Below are 18644 nucleotides of genomic sequence, written 5' to 3'. Positions count from 1 at the left end.
GGTAGAATAGTTTTGTGACGCGACTAAAATAATTTTTTACAGTCAAATTATTATTTACTTTTGCGTTTTATTTACTTTTTTTCACATTTAAACAAAAGGAATTATTTGCGATTAAAAACGCTCCTGAAACGACAGATCCGAAGCTGCGCATGCTGCGCATCGGCTTTGTCGGCTTTGTGGCGGCAATTTAGGGACCGTACAATTAGTTAAGAATGTTTAGTACTTTCGGAATTGACATGTGCGGTTGGTGCGTGGTTGGTGTGACTTTTTTTCTCTACGGTGCGGCTTTCTAGTTTATTTTTTGTCCTATGGCCGCTAGCAAGGTCATGTATGCTTATGTGAATTTCTCAGACGACAACGAGCGTCACATCGTTCCAATTGAAGACATTTCTTGCTTTCACCCATCTTCGATTAAGAACTTCACGCCGGGGAAACTGTATCACGTCAAGTGGACGACAGCGTTCAGGACGGGTATTTCCAGGCCCAAATTTTGGAACTGTTTGGTAAGTCCGATTGATATAACGTTATATAAACATATCCTAGCTGCTTTTCAAGTTCTCTCGTTGCTAGCATGTAGTATAATTTCTTGGTCATTGTAATGGCCTCGCTCTCGTGCGTATGCGCTGTCACGCATATAGTTGCCGGCTCCGCGGTGCCGAGTTTCCATGTTTTGTACCAACGATTGTGAACGCGAACTGCGCTCAAATACCTTTTGCCGCCGACAGGAGTCAAAGATAAAATACTGTTGTGAAGACGCAGAAGCTGCGACCGAGCGCGGTCTTCCTGTTTTGTGAAAAAGCACAACTTGGCGATCTCTACTTTAAAAGTGACAATCTGCAACAGTATGCAGAAAACAATATCACAATTTAAAATATCAAAACTTTATCATGGAGCACGTGCACTGCCAGAGACAATGCCTGCTACTAGTTAGCCGCACATAAGCTGACAGAAAGTTCTGTCAGCTTATGTGCGCAACTAGTAGCAGGCATTGTCTCTGGCAGTGCAAAGTTCTGTCAGCTTATGTGCGGCTAACTAGTAGCAGGCATTGTCTCTGGCAGTGCACGTGCTCCATGATAAAGTTTTGATATTTTAAATTGTGATATTGTTTTCTGCATACTGTTGCCGATTGTCACTTTTAAAGGGACCCTGAAAAGCTCTTTGTCAAGGTTAGCAAAAGCCCACGAGAGATCGGTATTTCATCACTTGTCGCCGCACCGCAAAAATTGTTAAGCGAACTCCATCAACACCGAAGATATCGCCGATTAAAAATGATGTTCCTCCTCTCCCCCACATACCACCCTCAACTCATACACGCGGGGCTCGCTCCGAAAAAAAAAAAGAAAAGACGGGCCGATGCTCCGCCCATGCATACGTCAAGCAAAGGCGCTCTGCTTGTTTACTTCCGGTGGTCGTAGACATGTGCGAAAGTGAGTGCGATTCACTGCGGTGCGCTGTTGCGAACGGCGTCGCAACGTCCGATCGCAGCTCGTCGCCTGCGTGCAATTTGCTAGATGTCAACGACGAGCCGCGCGCGGCAGACGCAACGACGGGAAGCGGGAGCCAAAGCGAGCACGGAGAGCGGCAGCGTCGTGATGACGTACAGCGCGCTCCTCAGGGCGCTCGGGGCCGAGCCACGCCGGGCCGGCCTGCCAGCCTTGATACCGGCCGCCGGCGAGTGAAAAAAGCGCTAGTATTGTTTGTTCACGTTTATAGCAAGCCCTGGGATAGATGCATGTCAAAAATGCATCACTTCTGACGGTCGTTGGCCACTACCGAGCTGATCGTAAAAGCGTGTGCGATACTAGCAAATTTCATCCCATAGCCGCTTTGGCGCTGCTGCGGCGCTTCGCCTGCCGCCTGCTAGCTCCTTTGCTGAAGGCGTCGTGGAAATCGAATATATATTCTATTATGGGACGAGTTCGCAGTAAAGCGATGTGAAGAGTAGGCCTTTTGATATAGCGCAAGCGACTTCCGAAGCGCCGTCAGCGATGCGAAACCATTAGGCCCAGCGACGACTAGGGCAGCCTGGGACCAGCGCGCAGTTCGTCGCCCGGCGTTGCCGCAGTCGGTGTCGTTGCCGAAAGATCCACTTTTGAACAGACATGTTGTCGTTGCTCGAATCTAGGAAGCATCATCTATGGTAGAATGGCTGTTTTGTATTTCCTTGTGTGAACGTCAAGTACGCCGAGCATGCCGGCCGGCCGACCGGCCTGGATCAGGTCTGCCGGCGTCATAAAAAATGAGCTAAAGAGTGTTCTTGACGTAAATAATAAACCCTAGGCCAAGAAATGTGAAAAATGTGTCATTTTTGAGGATCGCTGACCAATACTGAGCTGCTGGTAAAGGTAACAACTGTGATACGAGCAAATTTCTGGCCACAACCGCCTTGCAGCTGCCGCTGGCCTGACGTTGGGGTCCGGCTCGCCTGGCGCCCGCTCGCTTCGCGGCTGAAGGCGTCGCGGAAAGTGACCATACTATTACTTTATTGTGAGATGATGCTGTTGACTGTAAAGAGATCCTTTTATTATAGCTCAGGCGACTTCCGAAGCGCCGGCCGCTGCGGCTTCGACGCCAAACGAGCTATAGGCCTAGCGACGACCACGACAGCCGCCAGGCAGCAGCAGAGCTCGTCGCTCGGAGAGCCCGCGAGCGGTGCCGTTGCCGAAAGCTCCCAACATAAGCAGGCATGCTTTGTTGCTGCTCGAGTATAGCTGGCAGTCTTTCTGATGACGATCGGTGCGGCGCGCCGTCCAAGTTTTCGCACATCTGTCTCCTGATTGCTGCTCGAACAGCATGGATCCGGAGCTCGAAGCGCGGCTGCGTGCAGCCACCGCTGAGATGGGCTTCGAGCCTTTTGGTACACGCCATTCCGAGACCCACAGGGCGACGACAGCAGCGATATATATAATTCTAGTACACTATAGCAGCGACTCGTCGGCGCAGCTAGGAAACTCGCAAAGGCGGTCGCCAAGATTTGACGAGAACACATGCTTTTGTGAGCAGACGGATTTCCTTCTTTACCGGAAGTACCACATTAATTTCAAGAAATGCGCTGGATCCTTACCTCTGTATACGTATGTTTTAAAAATAATAAGCAATCAATAAAATAGTATTTCAAGGAGCATCGGTGCTCAGTTTCAAATGAAATATTGCAAAAATTGCGCGTGACGTCATATGGCAGAGCCAATGAGAAGGGTCGCCCAGTCCATGGCCAAGGCTGCCCAGTTTACGTCAAGTGGTAGGGGCGGGTAAAAACGCGCGGTGAGGTGTCGCCCTAATCGGCTGTGAGCGGCAAGTTTGAAAAATTGTTTGTAAATTATTGGTTCTACGCGCAGCTTTCTGAATCAGACTAGAATACTCGCAGAGACCACCTCTACAGAGTTGTTGCAATAAAATATGATTGAAGAAACCATTTCAGGGTCCCTTTAAAGTAGAGATCGCCAAGTTGTGCTTTTTCACAAAACCGGAAGACCGCCGTCGGTCGCAGCTTCTGCGTCTTCACAACAGTATTTTATCTTTGACTCCATTTTTTTTTGGCCAAATCTGATTTCTGTGCTTTTGCTGCTAGGCGTGTACGTGGCTGCGAGCATTTTGAGTTACCTTATGCAACCACATATACAATCCTTTCCGTCGCCACTGATGTATATAAGCAGGTTACCGCTGTTGCTGCCTGGTGTTGCTATTTTTGTTGCTGTCTTTGTTGCAAAAATTCTCGATCATGAATTTACCAGGAAGCCGCGAAAAAGCAGAGAACGCTGTGAAGACGAAGCGGATTTCATTACCACCTATCATGGGCTCAGGGTCCAGAAGTGAAAATGAAGTGGTGAGTATATTAACAGCGGTGCAACATTCCAAGTTAGCTGCCAAAAGCTTTACAACTCATGCAGGTAAAACCAAAGAGGCTACGACCTATATTGTCGACTACTCTCAAGCAGCGGCAGCGCATCCTGCTGCAAAGTGACAGCAGCAGCGATGAACTTGTCGCACGCTCGGAGCTTGCAGTTTCAAGAAGCTCCAAATAAAAAACAAGGCTTTGCAGAATGAGATTAAAGAGCTTAGGGCTCTGAACGTCGGCCTGCAGAAAATTATACTTGGTAAGTTAATTATGCATTTTAAGCACTCTTCCACCAAGCTGTTGATTATTGAGAAAAGCAGTTCTTAAAGAAAGCTTGATTTAGTTTGATTTATTGGAGTTTAACGTCCCAAAGCGACTCAGGCTATGAGAGACAGTGTAGTGAAGGACTCCGGAAATTTCGACCACCTGGGGTTCTTTAACAAGCACTGACACCGCACAGTACACGGGCCTCTTGAATTTCGCCTCCATCGAAATTCAGCCGCTGCGGCCGGTATCGGGCCAGCAGCCGAGCGCCATAACCGCTGAGCCACCATGGTAGGTCTCTTAAAGAGTGCAGTGAATCAACGAAGTGGAGTCTTGCTCTCATTATAAAATTGAACAGACTGCCTCAGGCCATAGTTTTGACAAGTGATAAGTAATTTGCGAGTGTGCTTACACAGCATCATTGTGGTAGCCAGACTGTGACCGTTTGTTGCGTTCAGCAGTGTATTGTATTGATTTTTTTTTTCCCTCCCTCTAATCTGTAACACCTTGCTGTCTCGTCTTGACACTTCACACTGTACTGCTTCATGGTGTTTTTACCTGCTTTTGTTGCAGTAATACCTTGCTCACTTGACCATTGTTGACATGCATTCTTTCCTCTGTAAGTTGTGAAGAAGGCAGCACAAAATACGGACGAGGAACTTCTAGAAGAGAGGACACAATGAGACATTCAGGAGTACTTGTGTCCTCTCCGTTGTCTCTCGTCCGGATTTTGCGTTGCCTTCCTCACAACATGCATCACAACTAGCCCGCCAGCTTGCTTCCCTCTGTAACATTCCCCTACAACAATGCTTTCATAATAAACAAACATAAATAAATGGGAACTTTATGAGAAATGGCTGTGAGAACAGGATTCGATGCACCATGTGAAAAGTTTATCCTTTGTAATCACGGCATGACACATCAAGCATGCCTTAGTTGTGGACATGCTGTTTGTGTGCTTCACTTTAATGCATGGTTCTGCTCATAATGAGTGTGACCAAGCCCATTCAGTGATGGTGATGATGATGGTGGATTTTTATGGTGCATGGGCATCTGTGGCGAAAGAGCACCATGGCACAAGATGTTTTCGTCTACTCAAGATGGGGTCATAGACCGATTTTCCGAGCATTTCACACCTGATAAGCCGAGCACCAGGCCAGGGGAAGGCTTGTACCCACTGTATCATAGGTGGGTGCCTGGCTGCGCTGGGGATCGAACCTCGCACCTCCTGCGTGCGAGGCGGATGCTCAACCACTTGACAACTGTTGCAAGCATACCTTCCAATCAAATAGAACCGTGCATCAAGTTTTCATTGATACAGTGTGCTAATTTTTCTTTACATCTCCCCCCAGAATGCCACCCATCGTTAGCTCAATGTTCCCAGCCGTCGCAGCACAGAGAACGCCATGAATTGCATTCCACTCCACAGATGGTGCAACCTTTGGATGAAGAGGGTACTTCATGCGTTGTGCCAGGTGTGATGTGCACACGAAATCGTCGGGGGATTTTTGAACGCGATGTGTCGACAGTGGTGCATCAGACAGTGGAGTGCCGCGCGTGCCAGCCCAGCGTTGCGCATGTGCACGTGCGAATGGTGTGTGCGAGGCGACGTCAACAAAGAGCACGGCGGGTACGAGGAGCGGAGAGCTGGCGTGTCAGAAAACCGAGGTGTAAAGGAAGACAGCGCAGCGAAGGTTGGGTTATTCAAGCGTGGGGGTGGCAGCCGTCTGACGTTAAGTCCGTGCTGCCGGGGACCTCCCTGGGATCAGCAACATAAGCCTTCTGCGTCCCTTTCAAGTTTGGAGGTGGCAGCCGATGGATTGAGAGTCTGTGCTGCCGGGAAACTTCCTTGGATAGACGGCATAAGACTACGGCGTTTTGGGAAGCCTTTGACGGGAGTTGGCTACGCATTTCCCGCTGCTGCTGCCAAGTTCTTGGGGTGCCTCACTGGAGTCTTATCGGCATCTTCCTGTGTTCCTCTCCGCTCCATACCACCTGGCGTAAATAACGAACATACACTCGCCAACTTGAATTCTTCAAAAGGAAACGACGTTTCGGGGCCCTTAGAACGCTCAAGATACCCTGGTGTGGTGTACAAGATACCATGCCAAGGCTGTGACGCTGCCTACATTGGCGAAACTGGAAATTTCAGACGAAGGCTCAAAGAGCATCAGAATGACGTCATGAACGGCCACTCTACATCAAATGCTTTGGCGGAACACAACGCATCAACAGGACACCCCATTGATTGGGACGAAGCATCTATCATTGTCATAGCGAAAAACTTGTCATCGCGCCTCCTTTTGGAATCATTCCATATACATAGCACAAAGTATGCTCTTAACAGAACACATGGTAATCGGCCAAAAATTTACAATCGCTCGCTAGGAAATTTTAACCGTATATAAACCACTGTCGTTCCATGCAGCGCTCTATGTGATCAAGGGGATCCCATACGGGCCCCGAAACATTGTTTCCTTTTGAAGAATTAAAGTTAGCGAGTGTATGTTTGTTATTTACGCTATGTTCGCCCCTCGCCAGACGGTATTCCGTCAAACTCTGGACTATATCCATACCACCTGGCTCTCTACCGCCGCTTCCTTCGATGCAGCTCCAGCGACGCATCGCAGTTCATCAACCCACGTCCTTGCTACCAGCAAGGTATTGCTGCTTCACCTGGGACGCTCCATATCTTGGTGAACTCTTTCCTTTAATCTGTAGTGTTGTACGCGTGTTGAGTGTGTGTTTTTCTTGGTGTTTTTGGTTCTTATTGGCTCCTTTCCTTTAAATTATAAATACGGCTTTGTTTTGTTTTGTTTGATCTGTTCGTTTTCTTGTTCGAACCTGCACGCGATAGCATTCTCCTTCGGCAGTCGGGGACGCGTTACCAATTCACAACAATCTGGCGTCCGTGCGACAGGACAAAGGCATGTTTTTTTCCTTTCGCGAGTTCGTAAAAAGGAATGATGGCAATGCTAAAGAATTTGATTGCATTAGGCAAAGAGTTAGGGTTGAGAGATGCGGAGCTGCGTTCATGGATCGCCGCTGAGCAGGAGAAGGAACGCGCTGCATGTGCAGCCAAACGCGAGCACGCCAAGGCCCAAGCACAAGCTGAACACGCTGTACGTGAAGCTTAACGCGAGCATGCAAAGTCGCTAGCAGAGGCTGAAGAGCGTAGATTGCAGCTCCAATTAAGGCTCGCAGAAGCTGGTGGGGGTAATCGAGAACCCGCACTGGGGCCCTCAGCAGCGATTAGCGCACACAAGTTGATCCCGCCTTTCGACGATCGCAGGGATGACTTGAATGCATACCTCAAACGTTTTGAGCGTATTGCAGAAGGGCACAGCTGGCCTAAGGAAAAATGGGCGACAGCACTTTGACTGGTGAGGCTCTCTGTGTGTTCGGTTGACTGTCTCCATCAGATTCAATGGATTACGATAAGGAAAAACTAGCCCTGCTCCAACATTTTCGGTTCACAGCAGAAGGTTATCGCGAAAGGTTTCGTGAAAGTAAGCCACTTGATAAAGAAACAGGCAAGCAATACATTGCACGCTTGCTCAGTCTTTTTGATCGATGAGTCGAGATGTCGGGAACGGCCACAACGTACAATGATTTACGTGACTTGGTGGTGGCTGAACAGTTCATGTGGAACTGCCATAGTCTGGCGATTTTCCTTCGAGAAGGAGAATGCAATGCGCTGGACAAAATGGCTGAGGCAGCAGACAACTTTCTAGAGGCCCAGCGGCAAAGGAACTTGTCTTCGTGCAAAGAATCGTTCGAGGTGGGCATTCCGAAAGAGGATGTTCCATCAAATAGACAGTCGGGAAGGTGCCTCATTTGTAATCGACCAGGACATAAGGCTGCCGACTGTCGCTCAAAAACCAAAACAGCTTTATTGCGTTTATTGTCGAAAAACAGTATGAAGTAGGTTCCTGCTCAAGAAAGCACTAAATCCAGAAACAGTCGTCCTGTTGTGTTCAGCCAGACAGTGTTGCGCCTGAAACGGTGTCCACAACAGCAGGTAGGCTTCAACCGGCTGAGGACAAGGTGGTGGTCGGACTTGTCCGGAAAAAGCCTGCAGACGCACAACACATGCATGTCCTAGAGCAGGGGTTCTCAAACTGGGTTCCGCGGAACACAGGAGTCCGCAGGCTGTCTTCTTGTGTTCCGCGAGAACCCTCACCGGCCCTGACCCGGCAGCTGATATGAGACTGGCTCTGAGTGCTACTGAGCCACGCTTTGACTTGCTCTTAAAAGGGAAGCAGTACCACCCATCACATTAGTATTTGTATTAATCTGTGTAATAAACATTTAACTTTTGCAGCTCTCTCTTTGCAAAAATGCACTCGACGACATTGCTCGTAAGTGAAAGCAGGAAGGGGGGGGGGGGTTCCCTGGAACTTATTGAAGGCTTTTAAGGTTCCTCCAAGCAAAAAAAGTTTGAGAACCCCTGTCCTAGAGGGAGAACTCCGAGGCATACCCGTACATGTTTTACGGGACACGGTGAGCAATACGGTGGTTGTGCTGAGGGCCCTATTTCCTGACTCAGCTCTCACCGGCTCGAGTTCTACGGTGTTCCTTGTTGATGGCAGTAGTCTGGAAGTTGCCGAGGCAGAAGTCTATATCGCTTCCCCTTATTTCACTGGCACAGCCCTGGTAAAGTGCATGGAGATACCATTGTACGATGTCATAATTGATAATATACCAGAGGCCCGTGAGCCGTCAAATCCAGATATTAATTGGAAGAAATCTGAGGCCGTTGCTAAATTATATCCTGGCATAGTCAATGACGAGGTTGCCAGTGAAAATGGCGAGGACTCAAAAGTGGTGTTGGCTGGGAAGGACGTTTCCAGACGAAGTAGACAAAATACTGCCTTAAGTGTCGGTCCCATGCGATTCACCAAGGAGGTGTTAGAAAAAGAGCAAAGAGAGGGTGGTTCATTGAAGGCATGTTGGGTGAATGTAGGGAAGGTGTTCCATGGCAAGCACGGCACTTTGCAGTCGTATTCGGTCGAAAAGCGGTTTGCTGTACCGCCTCTATCATCTCTCCTCTGGCAGAGAGGTTCGACAGGTAGTACTTCCAAAGTCTTGAAGATCGCAGGTGTTAATGCTTGCCCACGATAGCCCGTTCGCAGGGCATCAGGGCATTAAGAAGACTACAGATCGAGTGCTGGAAGAATTCTACTGGCCAGGAGTGCAGGAGGAGATTAAAAGTTATGTCAGGTCGTGCGACACCTGCCAAAGGACGTGCCCGAAAGGCAAAGTAGGGAAAGCTCCATTGGGATGCATGCCTCTTATCAACACTCCATTTGTTCGGGTCGCTGTTGATATTATCAGTCCGTTGTCGCCCACATCGGTGAAAGGGAATAGATGTATTCTCAGTCTCGTCGATTTTGCCACGCGATATCCCGATGCCGTGGCTCTGCCAAAGATAGATTCAGCAACTGTGGCAGAAGGTTTGTGCAGATGTTTTCAAGAATAGGTTTTGCGAAAGATCCTCCGTGACCAGGACTCCTGTTTCACTTCAGAAATGATGAGAGAGCTCAATGATCTCTTAGCGGTGAAACATCTCGGCACGACTCCGTACCATACAATGTGCAATGGGATGATGGAGAAATTTAACGGCACACTCAAGCAGATGCTGCGGAAGCTCAGTCAGGACCAGCCCAAAACATGGGACCATTATATTGCTCCACTTCTGTTCACATACAGAGAGGTGCCGCAGGCGAGTCCGGGGTTTTCACCGTTTAAGTTGATATTTGGACGACGTGTGCGAGGATCGCTCGCAGTCCTCGGAGAGCTTTAGACAAGGGAAGAGCTGGGAGAAGACACGAAGACGACATATGGTTACGTTCTCGATCTAAGAGAACGTCTCGAGCAAACTGTGAGAGCGCCACATCAAAATTTGTTGCGTGCCCAAAAGTCTCAAAAGAGATGCTATGACAGGAATAGCAAGAAGCGGTATTTAAAGGTGCACTGAAGAGGAATCTGAACTCGCATTTTTACTGCTGGGACTCGATCGAGACGTTCCAAGCGTTCTTGGAAACTTCGAATTATTGCCCTCTGCGGCCGATTTCTCTAATTTAAATCGGATTACTGTCGGGCTCCCGCCTTTTTTTTTTAATTCCCCGCAAACGGTGGGAGGAGTTGATCAACCTTTCACCCAGTCTCGTAGCAGCTTGCCGCTCTGCCATCGGCGGAGTGATACTTAGTGATCGGCAAAAGCAAAGAGTCCATGCGTATTTTTATTTCCGTGGACCTCATTTGCAGATATGCAGTCTCTGACTAGACCTACTTATTCACCGAAACCTAAAAGGAACAAAATAAAAGCAAAAGCAAAGTTGCCACGCGACTGCCTGAAAGGCACTTCATGCGTTGGTCGACTCCTCCCACCGTATGCAGGGAATTAGAAAAAAAAAAAGGTGGGAGCCAGACGTTAACCCGATTTAATTAGGGAAATCGGGCGCACAGGGCAATAAATCGAAGTTTCTAAGAATGCTGGAAACGTGTAAATCGAGTTCCCGCGGTAAAAAGACGAGTTCAGATTCCTCTTCAGTGCACCTTCAAGGGTTGGAGATCGTGCTCTCATTCTTTTGTCGAGTAGCCACAATAAACTCCTGATGCAGTGGAAAGGTCCATTCGTGGTGTCTGGCAAAAAGAACGACGTGGATAATTGGATTGACTTGGGTCACTCTAAGAAGCTATTCCACATCAATATGCTCAAATGGTACAAGAGCATGCGTTCCAAGGGACCGTGCTGGCTTCATCTTTCGTCCTAATCGAAGAATGTGACTCAGAAGAACGACTGCCTACCCTTAGCACAGACCGCGGTGAAGGAATTGACGCCGTGCAGATCTCCACCAAGCTCGATGATGAAAAACAGCAGGAGATTCAGAGCTTACTTGACACATATGCAGACATCTTTTCGGAGATTCCTGGGAAGACTAATGTAGTGGAGTGTCAACTCAAGCTCGACCTCTGAAGTCGTGAATACCCCACAGTACCTGTTGCCTTTTGCCATGAAGGACGTAGTCGAAAAGGAGATAGACGAGATCAAATTAGGGGTCATTGAACGTTCAAAATCTCCATACAATTCCCCCCTCGTTCTGATTAAAAAGAAAGACAACACCTATCGGACTTGCATCGATTTTCGACGCATCAATGATGTTCGTGTGTCTGATGCAGAGTCCATTCCAAGAACAGACGTAATATTTACCGAGGTTTGAACCAAAGGGTACTTTTCGAAATTTGACCTTGCTAAAGGCTATTGGCAAGTACCCTTGGAGGAAGCTTCAAGACCAAAAACAGCGTTCTCTACCCAATCCGGTCACTATCAGTTCGTCTATATGCCCTTTGGCATTAAGACAGCATCGGCCATCTTTACGCGCCTGATGCGCATTCTCTTACAAGGCATAGACAATGTTCATTACATCAACGATGTTCTCGTAGCGACCTCTACCTGGGAAGAACATCTTTGGACTTTAAACAGGCTATTTAGCAGAGTGCACGAGGCTGGCCTCACAATCAAACCGTAGAAAAGTGAAATCGGAGCCACTAACATCTCTTTTCTTGGACATCAGCTTGGAGAAGGGACAATCCGACCGTTGGAAACAGTGGTAGAAAAGCTTGTCAATGTGCCGCTTCCGAAGACCAAGAAGCAGACATGTTCCTTTTTAGGACTTGCCGAATACTACCGCAATTTCATCCCTGGCTATGCCTACAAAGTCCAACCGCCCGTGCAGATGACATGCAAAAGTGAATGCAACCTTGTCTCTTGGACACCACAGTGGCAAGCCGCTTTTGATGAGCTCAAAAACGCATTAACTTCTAGGCTGGTATTAAGAGCTCCAGTTCTCAGTAAGCAGTTTGTGCTTTGCACAGATGCTTCAGAGGTCAGCATAGGCACCGTTCTCCTGTAGGAGCATGGAGTCCTCCACCCAGTATCATACGCAATTTGATAGTTGTTACCTCGCGAATCTCGCTACTCAGCGATTGAACGCGTGTGTTTGGCGGTTGAAAAAAAATTACCGACGATTACGTTACTTCCTAATGCGAAATTTGAGCGCAGCAAATAAGCTGTTTCACCTTTTCGATAGTGAGTCAACCCCAGCTGCGGAGTTGGTTTCAGGGACAACGCCGCCGATGCCGACACAAACAATATGATACCCTCGCTTCCGCAGCGCTAAGAACCAGGTCTAGCCGTGGGAAGGTGGTCACGTATTCGTCGACGTGCCGGGGCCTACGTGAAATAACCGGCGCGTCGGCAACTGAAGAGCACCCTATCCGCTACACAAGAACAGGGGGGGGGGGGGGGGGGGACCCTTTCCTCCTCTTTCTGCATGGCGGCGACGGTGTTCTATGCAGTCACGTTATCTTGACTCTCTAGCGGCGTCAGCGGCATCCAGCGGTATCAGTCGGTTGCTGCTAGCGCTGGGGGGATGAAAGGGGGGCGGAGCTGGTTACGAGGCCGGCGACGACGCGAAACCCAGGAACGGACGCCAAAGAGCTGCGCTCTAAAATTCCACTTATTCTTGTACGAGACGTTCTTCATCATTCAGACTGACCACCAACCCTTGCAATATTTAACAAAGCAAAGCACTTGAACAGCAGGGTATTGCGTTGGTGCTAACATTACAAGAGTATACCTTTCGTGTAGAGTACATTAAGGGCTCTGAAAACGTAGGCGCCGATTGCATGAGTCGTTTGTATATTGCCGGAGGGTGATGCCCAATCTACAGTGCTACTATACGGTGTTTGCAATGGTAACCGGTGCAAATACAGTGTGGTAGTGTTTGTGGGTTGTTCTTTCTTCTTCCTTTGTTCTCCGGTTATAGATTGTTCAGTGTGTACATATTCACCTTTATGGTACAGACATCTTTAAAGTTTATGTCTGATGTTTTGTATGGTTTTTAAGTTCCCTTTTGCCAGATGTATAATGTTTGAACCCATGTTCCCTTTGTCCGCGTTTCCATGTGCCTCCTTGTGTCACGATGTAAAGTGCCTTCGGTGACTTCGCCAGCATTTGACTTGTCCGTTTACCACATGAACATAAGTGTTGTGTGCACCAACAGCAGTTTTTTCTATGCGAAAAAACTTTTCCGAAGTGGGGGCATATGTGATGTGCACATTAAATCATTGGGGGATATTTGAATGCGATGTGTCAACAGTGGTGCGTCAGACAGTGGAGCGCCGCGCGTGCTAGCCCAGCCCAGTGTTGCGCATGTGCACGTGCACGTGCAAATGGTGTGTGCGAGGCAACGTCAACGAAGAGCGCGGCGGGCGCATGGAGCGGAGAGCTGACTTGTGAGAAAACCGAGGTGTAAAGGAAGACAGCACAGCGAAGGTCTGGTCATTCAAGCGTGGGGGTGGCAGCCGTCGGACGTTGGGTCCGTGCTGCTGGGGACCTCCCTTGGATCAACAACGTAAGCCTCCTGCGTCCCTTTCAAGTTTGGAGGTGGCAGCCGATGGATGGAGGGTCTGTGCTGCCGAGAGGCTTCCTTGGGTAGACGGCACAAGTCTACGGCGTTTTGGGAAGCCTTTGACGGGACTTGTCTACGCTTTTCCCGCTGCTGCTGCCAAGTTTTTGGGGCGGCTGACTGGAGTCTATCGGCATCTTCCTGTGTTCCTCTCCACTCCTTACCACCTGGCTCTCTACCACCGCTTCCTTCGACGGAACGCCAGCAATGCATCGCAGTTCATCAACCCGTGTCCTTGCTGCCAGCGAGGCAATCCCGCTTCACCTGGGACGCTCCATATCTGGTGAACTCTTTCTTTCAATCTGTAGCGTTGTACGCATGTTAAGTGTGTGTTTTCTCGGTGTTTTCGTTTCTTATTGGCTCCTTTCCTTTAAATTATAAATACGGCTTCGTTTTGTTTTGTTTGATCTGTTTGTTTTCTTGTCCGAACCTGCACGCAATAGTGTTCCCCTTCGGCACTCGGGGACGCGTTACCAATTCGCGACACCAGGTAGCATAACTTATTCAATTCAAACATCTGACCAACGCTGTTCCCACATCGAGTTATTGATCAATTCGTTCTCGCCCTGCCATATGCTAGCTGTCTAGGTTAGCTCATCTGGTAGAGCAACTGGTCTGGTGAAGCGGTGGTCCTGGGTTCGAACCCTGGACTAGGACGAATTTTTCTTTCAATACAAAGTTTCTGTGGAGCTTTGCTTTGTAGCCGTATAGCTAGGCTTGGGTGGATGCGAATGATTAATTGCTCCCTTATTAGTTTGGCAGTCATAGCAAAAGACAGTTTATAAGTGCTTGCTAGCCTTCCAGTGTATCTCCTCCATATCGCTTCCTCTGCTATGATTGTGGACAACACGACAAAATTTCTCCAAGCTACTTACGAAACATGCAGCATAATGATGATGATTTTAGGGGATTAAAGAAATAATAAACATTAAAAACCCGTCTCGGACCATTCAAGCTGTCTATTAAATATTCCCTCTACGTACAGTGGAGGCCAGTGTACAACTGCACCAAATTTGTTGTTGCAAGCAGCCCAGTAATTCTAAAGTATTGTTTCAAGGGGTTGGTTTGGCATGGTATTAGCTTATGGGACCAGTTTTCAGAAAGCAAGTCCTAACATTACACTAACACTGAGGCATGCCACTCACTGGTTACTGAAGGCCATGCCCGCTTTCTTTTTCTGGCCCCTATCATGACCCAGCGCATTGTCTCTTTTTCATTTGGCTCATTACTAGGCTAGCAGGAAGGGGAGGAAAGCAGTTTTGTGACCTGCCTTCACTAAAAAAAAAATATTTTGGTGCATTAAATCATACGTGCTGCACTGAAACCTTTTAATGGAAATTTGAGTAATGCCAAGCTCTTGTGCAGTGTGAAACAAATGTAAAAAAGGCTTCTTGCATTAATCACATGCCAGATTAATATGTTACACTGCATCTCTCATTCTTCTTTTCACTGCATCTCTCATTCTGCTCAGTGTATGAATTCATGAGGGGGCAAAGGCAAATAGTTGTTTGAGAGTGCATCTTGTGCACAACATTTCTGTTTGTGCACATGATTGGTCAGATTCTAACTTTTGCTCCAATTTTCCTTTTAAAAAAATTTTAGGTACAGCCTGCCCTGAACCTTAACAAGAAACGGATTCAAGCCAGGATTCTCCCCAACATACCCTTTTCGAAGAAAATTATGGGCAGGTATCTGCTGCTTAGCTTTTACTTCTTTTTCCTCTAATTAGCTAACCTGCTCACATGCAAAGTATAACCATGCCAATCTGAGCACCCCTTATGGTTTTTTTTTTATTATTCTAGGTATGCATAAGTCAGCGGGTGCACTTGTCGTCTTGCGACTTCGACACACTTATGAAGGCACGGAATGATTCCGTATTTACCCGGGAGGCAGCGACTAGCATTTTTTCGACTGCTGTTCTTGTAAACAGAAGTGTGACGGAAAAGGCATCAAACAGGACAAAGGGCCCACCAAAGCCATGGTTTGGACAAGAAAAAACTTGAAGCTTTGAAAGGTACGTGTATTATATTGCATTGTGCCCGAACATTTGTTTCTGAAAAGAAATTATTTCTGCTGCGCACTAAGTGTCGCTCACCCATTCACAAAAATACATGGGTTATGTTTGGAATTAGTGCTTCTTCTTGCATAGTCCTGCTTTCATTTCATTAAACATAGTGTATTGAGCACAATGATGCATAACTGGTGCCAATCATTCAGCTTGAAAAATCGCTAAATTATTTCCATGAGTGTAGTGTTCTGTCTTTTCTTTTTAAAGGAGATGCAGCATAATAAATTGCTGCTGTGCATTTTTATTTGAACAAGTACCAGAAGTACCATTGTTGCATCACCATGCTAAAGCAGGTATCCTGTGGGCCTTGTTCCCTCTCTTGGATATATCTTTATGTGACAGTGAATTTACATACTTAACATATCTCTCTTATTCTTCCTGTCATACATTTAGCTGTGGAGAGTTGTCAGAGATGACTTGTTAGTAACACTTCATGATATGGATATTACTGCCAGCACCTCCTGGCTCATAATAAAATGAAGGCAGGCGTTATGAAGCTTAGAACTATATAGCGACATTTGTTTTTCACGGCATTTCAAGGACTTCATTCTTCATTTTTAGTTATTATTATTATTTATTTGAAGCTCAAGGGTCCCTGGCGGGACATTACGTGAGGGGTGGGCGCAAGAACGGCGGTTAACAATGAATGTTACGTGAGAATCATGACAATGTCATGGCTTCCTCGATGGCAGTCTTGAAATGGGCAGGATCAGGGATTAGCGATAAGCCGCTGGGAAGGTCATTCCAGTCACGAGCTGTGCGCACAAAAAAATGACTTCTGGAATGTAGTAGTGCGGGCATGATGTGGGATGAGGCTGTTAGGATGGCCTGTGCGGGGTGTTCGAGGTACTGGTAGAATGAGCTGACTGTCACGGGGTCAACAATGGAAAAACCTGCGATAAAGGCAGAAACACGAAATTCGACGACGGGAAGCGAGAGAAGTAAGCTGCAGTTGGAACTTTAAGGCGGATGTGTTAGAGAATCGCAAGTAGTTTGAAAGAAGGCACGATTCTGAACAGATTCAAGGGCTAAGATAAGGTTAGACTGATGGAATACGAATTGTAGAAAATATACCCTTTGTGAGCACACACTAGTCAGGTGTTTATTGCTGAGCTACGAGTCTTGCATTCACGGCTCACCCTTTAAGGCAATATTTTAATGGTTATCTTCTCGCATATTTATTTCACTGAATGAAAAAAAAAAAAATCACATGAGACATGTAACACTGTTTGCACCGTTATGTGGTAATACAATAATTTTTTGGCCGTCTTTTCAGACTTCTTCCTTCACTTTATCAAGTCTGGAGCACTGCCAGCCAGGAGTAAAGCTGAGGTGAAAGAAAGAATGAAGATGTTGCTCCCCCTAAGTAGTCTTTTTCCTACCATTTTGCTTTTGTGAAAGTCTCACATTTTTGTGTCTATTTTGTATTTTACTGCACTTAGGTAACGTGTGCCAATTTGACTAGAATCATGTCATTCTTTATTTACAATGTTCAGGTGCCAACTAGCTTGTATAACCTTTTTATTTTTAAAATGGTTGATATATCTATTTGTGATGCCTTTTCTAGGCATTACCTTACCTTTTCCTATTTCATGCCTTCTGCCACTGTCTGCTTAACCAATGTATGGTGTGCTCATTGCTCAGTTGTAGCTCTTACTAGATTGCTTACATTGTTTTTATTTTTACGTTGATTGATAGCAGCCCCTTTGTTTATTTCTGTTCTAGTCATTGCTTTACCTTTCCTTGTTTGATGTCTTGTGCCACCCTTAGCCACATACACTGCCACTGCATGCTTCGTCTATATTTAGTGTGCACACTGCTTAAGTGTAGCTTTAACTGGACTGTCTACCTTTTTTTTTTTTCATTTTGAAGCGGTTGGCAACACTCTTTGTTCTGCTCATTGTGTTGCCTTTTATATTTTATGAATACTTATCTCCTGCCACCTTTCATCACCCTGCAGCATGTGGTGTAGGTCTACCTGGGCTACTTGTAGTTTTTATTTTTTTTGGGTGCTTATTTTTAAAACATTTGGCTGCGGTCATTTCAGACTCCTAATTTCAGGTCACTGCCTTAGTTATCTTTCAGTTCTTTTGTATCTTATGCTGCATATCCTGTCCTTGCTTATCTGCCTCTTGTCTTAACTGCTTAAGCACTGTAATCTTTCTCAGTCTGATATGCGCATCAAGTTTTAGCTTTTATTTCATAAATGTTGTATTAGCAATTGTTTTCAAACCAAATTTCCTCATCCTGTGGTATTTTTATAGCTATTTGGAGCCATCAAACCAAGCTGCGCTACATGTACTGTTGTTTGGTGTTAACTGCAGTTCTGTGCCAGAAAAAATTTGCTCTGATATCTTGAATAAACAGCGCGAACGAAGACGAGCACAGAAGACAAGAAAACGGACGACACTTCGCTGTGTCGTTTTCTTGTCTTTTGTGCTCGTCTTCGTTCGCGCTGTTTATTCAAGATGCTTAACCAACTAGCCCGCCAAAACGTGTTATTGCTCTGATAATGGTAAATATGTGAACAGCAGTTTCAAGGTCTTAATTTTCATCATTCTACAATTACTGCAGTGTATACAATGTCTGTGATTTAATTCCCTTGAGCTTTTCCAGAAATGTGTAACCTGTGGTGTGACCTTTCTGTACCTTTTATGAGCCAGCCAGACAAGCTGTGCTATGACATTTTTGTACCTTTTATGAGCCTACTGCCAAGCTGTGCTGCATTGTGGTGTCAGCTGTGGCTCTGTGTGAGCTCAATATTCCTGTGATATTGTGAAAATTTGACGGAGTTTTCATTCTGCATTTGGAAGTATGTACAGTTTGCTTTAAATTTTTAAAATACATCAGGATATAAAATGCAGCTGTGTGCATTTTTCTTTTAGCGTAATGGGAACTGCACACCCACAATATATAGAATGTGCTCGCCATGCATGCATGCCTAATACGCAGATAAGAGGATAGACGCGCGCGCGCACACACACACACACACGCACACAGG

The 18644-nt window shown here is 46.7% G+C and overlaps 1 protein-coding gene across 10 annotated transcripts; it reads left to right on the top strand.

Moving 5' to 3' along the window:
- Positions 1-186: 186 nt before the first annotated feature.
- LOC149351474 (uncharacterized) lies at positions 187-18506 on the top strand. 10 transcript variants are annotated; one of them, XR_016290599.1, is made up of 6 exons: positions 187-503; positions 3732-3823; positions 3871-4094; positions 15178-15263; positions 15378-15589; positions 16920-18506. XR_016290599.1 is itself a non-coding variant. In XM_089580813.1 (5 exons), exons 2-4 carry the CDS (start codon positions 3791-3793, stop codon positions 15443-15445), a joined length of 183 nt encoding a protein of 60 aa, XP_089436939.1. In that variant the 5' UTR covers positions 187-503; positions 3732-3790; the 3' UTR covers positions 15446-15589; positions 16920-18506. The 10 variants fall into 10 exon arrangements, 5 of the variants coding, with proteins under 5 accessions (XP_089436939.1, XP_089436935.1, XP_089436937.1 ...); XM_089580813.1 differs by lacking the exon at positions 3871-4094 and having other exon boundaries at positions 15178-15259; XR_016290598.1 differs by lacking the exon at positions 187-503 and having other exon boundaries at positions 1153-3823.
- The last annotated feature ends 138 nt before the right edge of the window (positions 18507-18644 follow it).

This window comes from Amblyomma mixtum, chromosome 3 (assembly GCF_055824585.1).
Source record: "Amblyomma mixtum isolate Tamu chromosome 3, ASM5582458v1, whole genome shotgun sequence".
Taxonomy (NCBI): domain Eukaryota; kingdom Metazoa; phylum Arthropoda; class Arachnida; order Ixodida; family Ixodidae; genus Amblyomma; species Amblyomma mixtum.
This window is presented reverse-complemented; position numbering and strand designations above follow the sequence as displayed.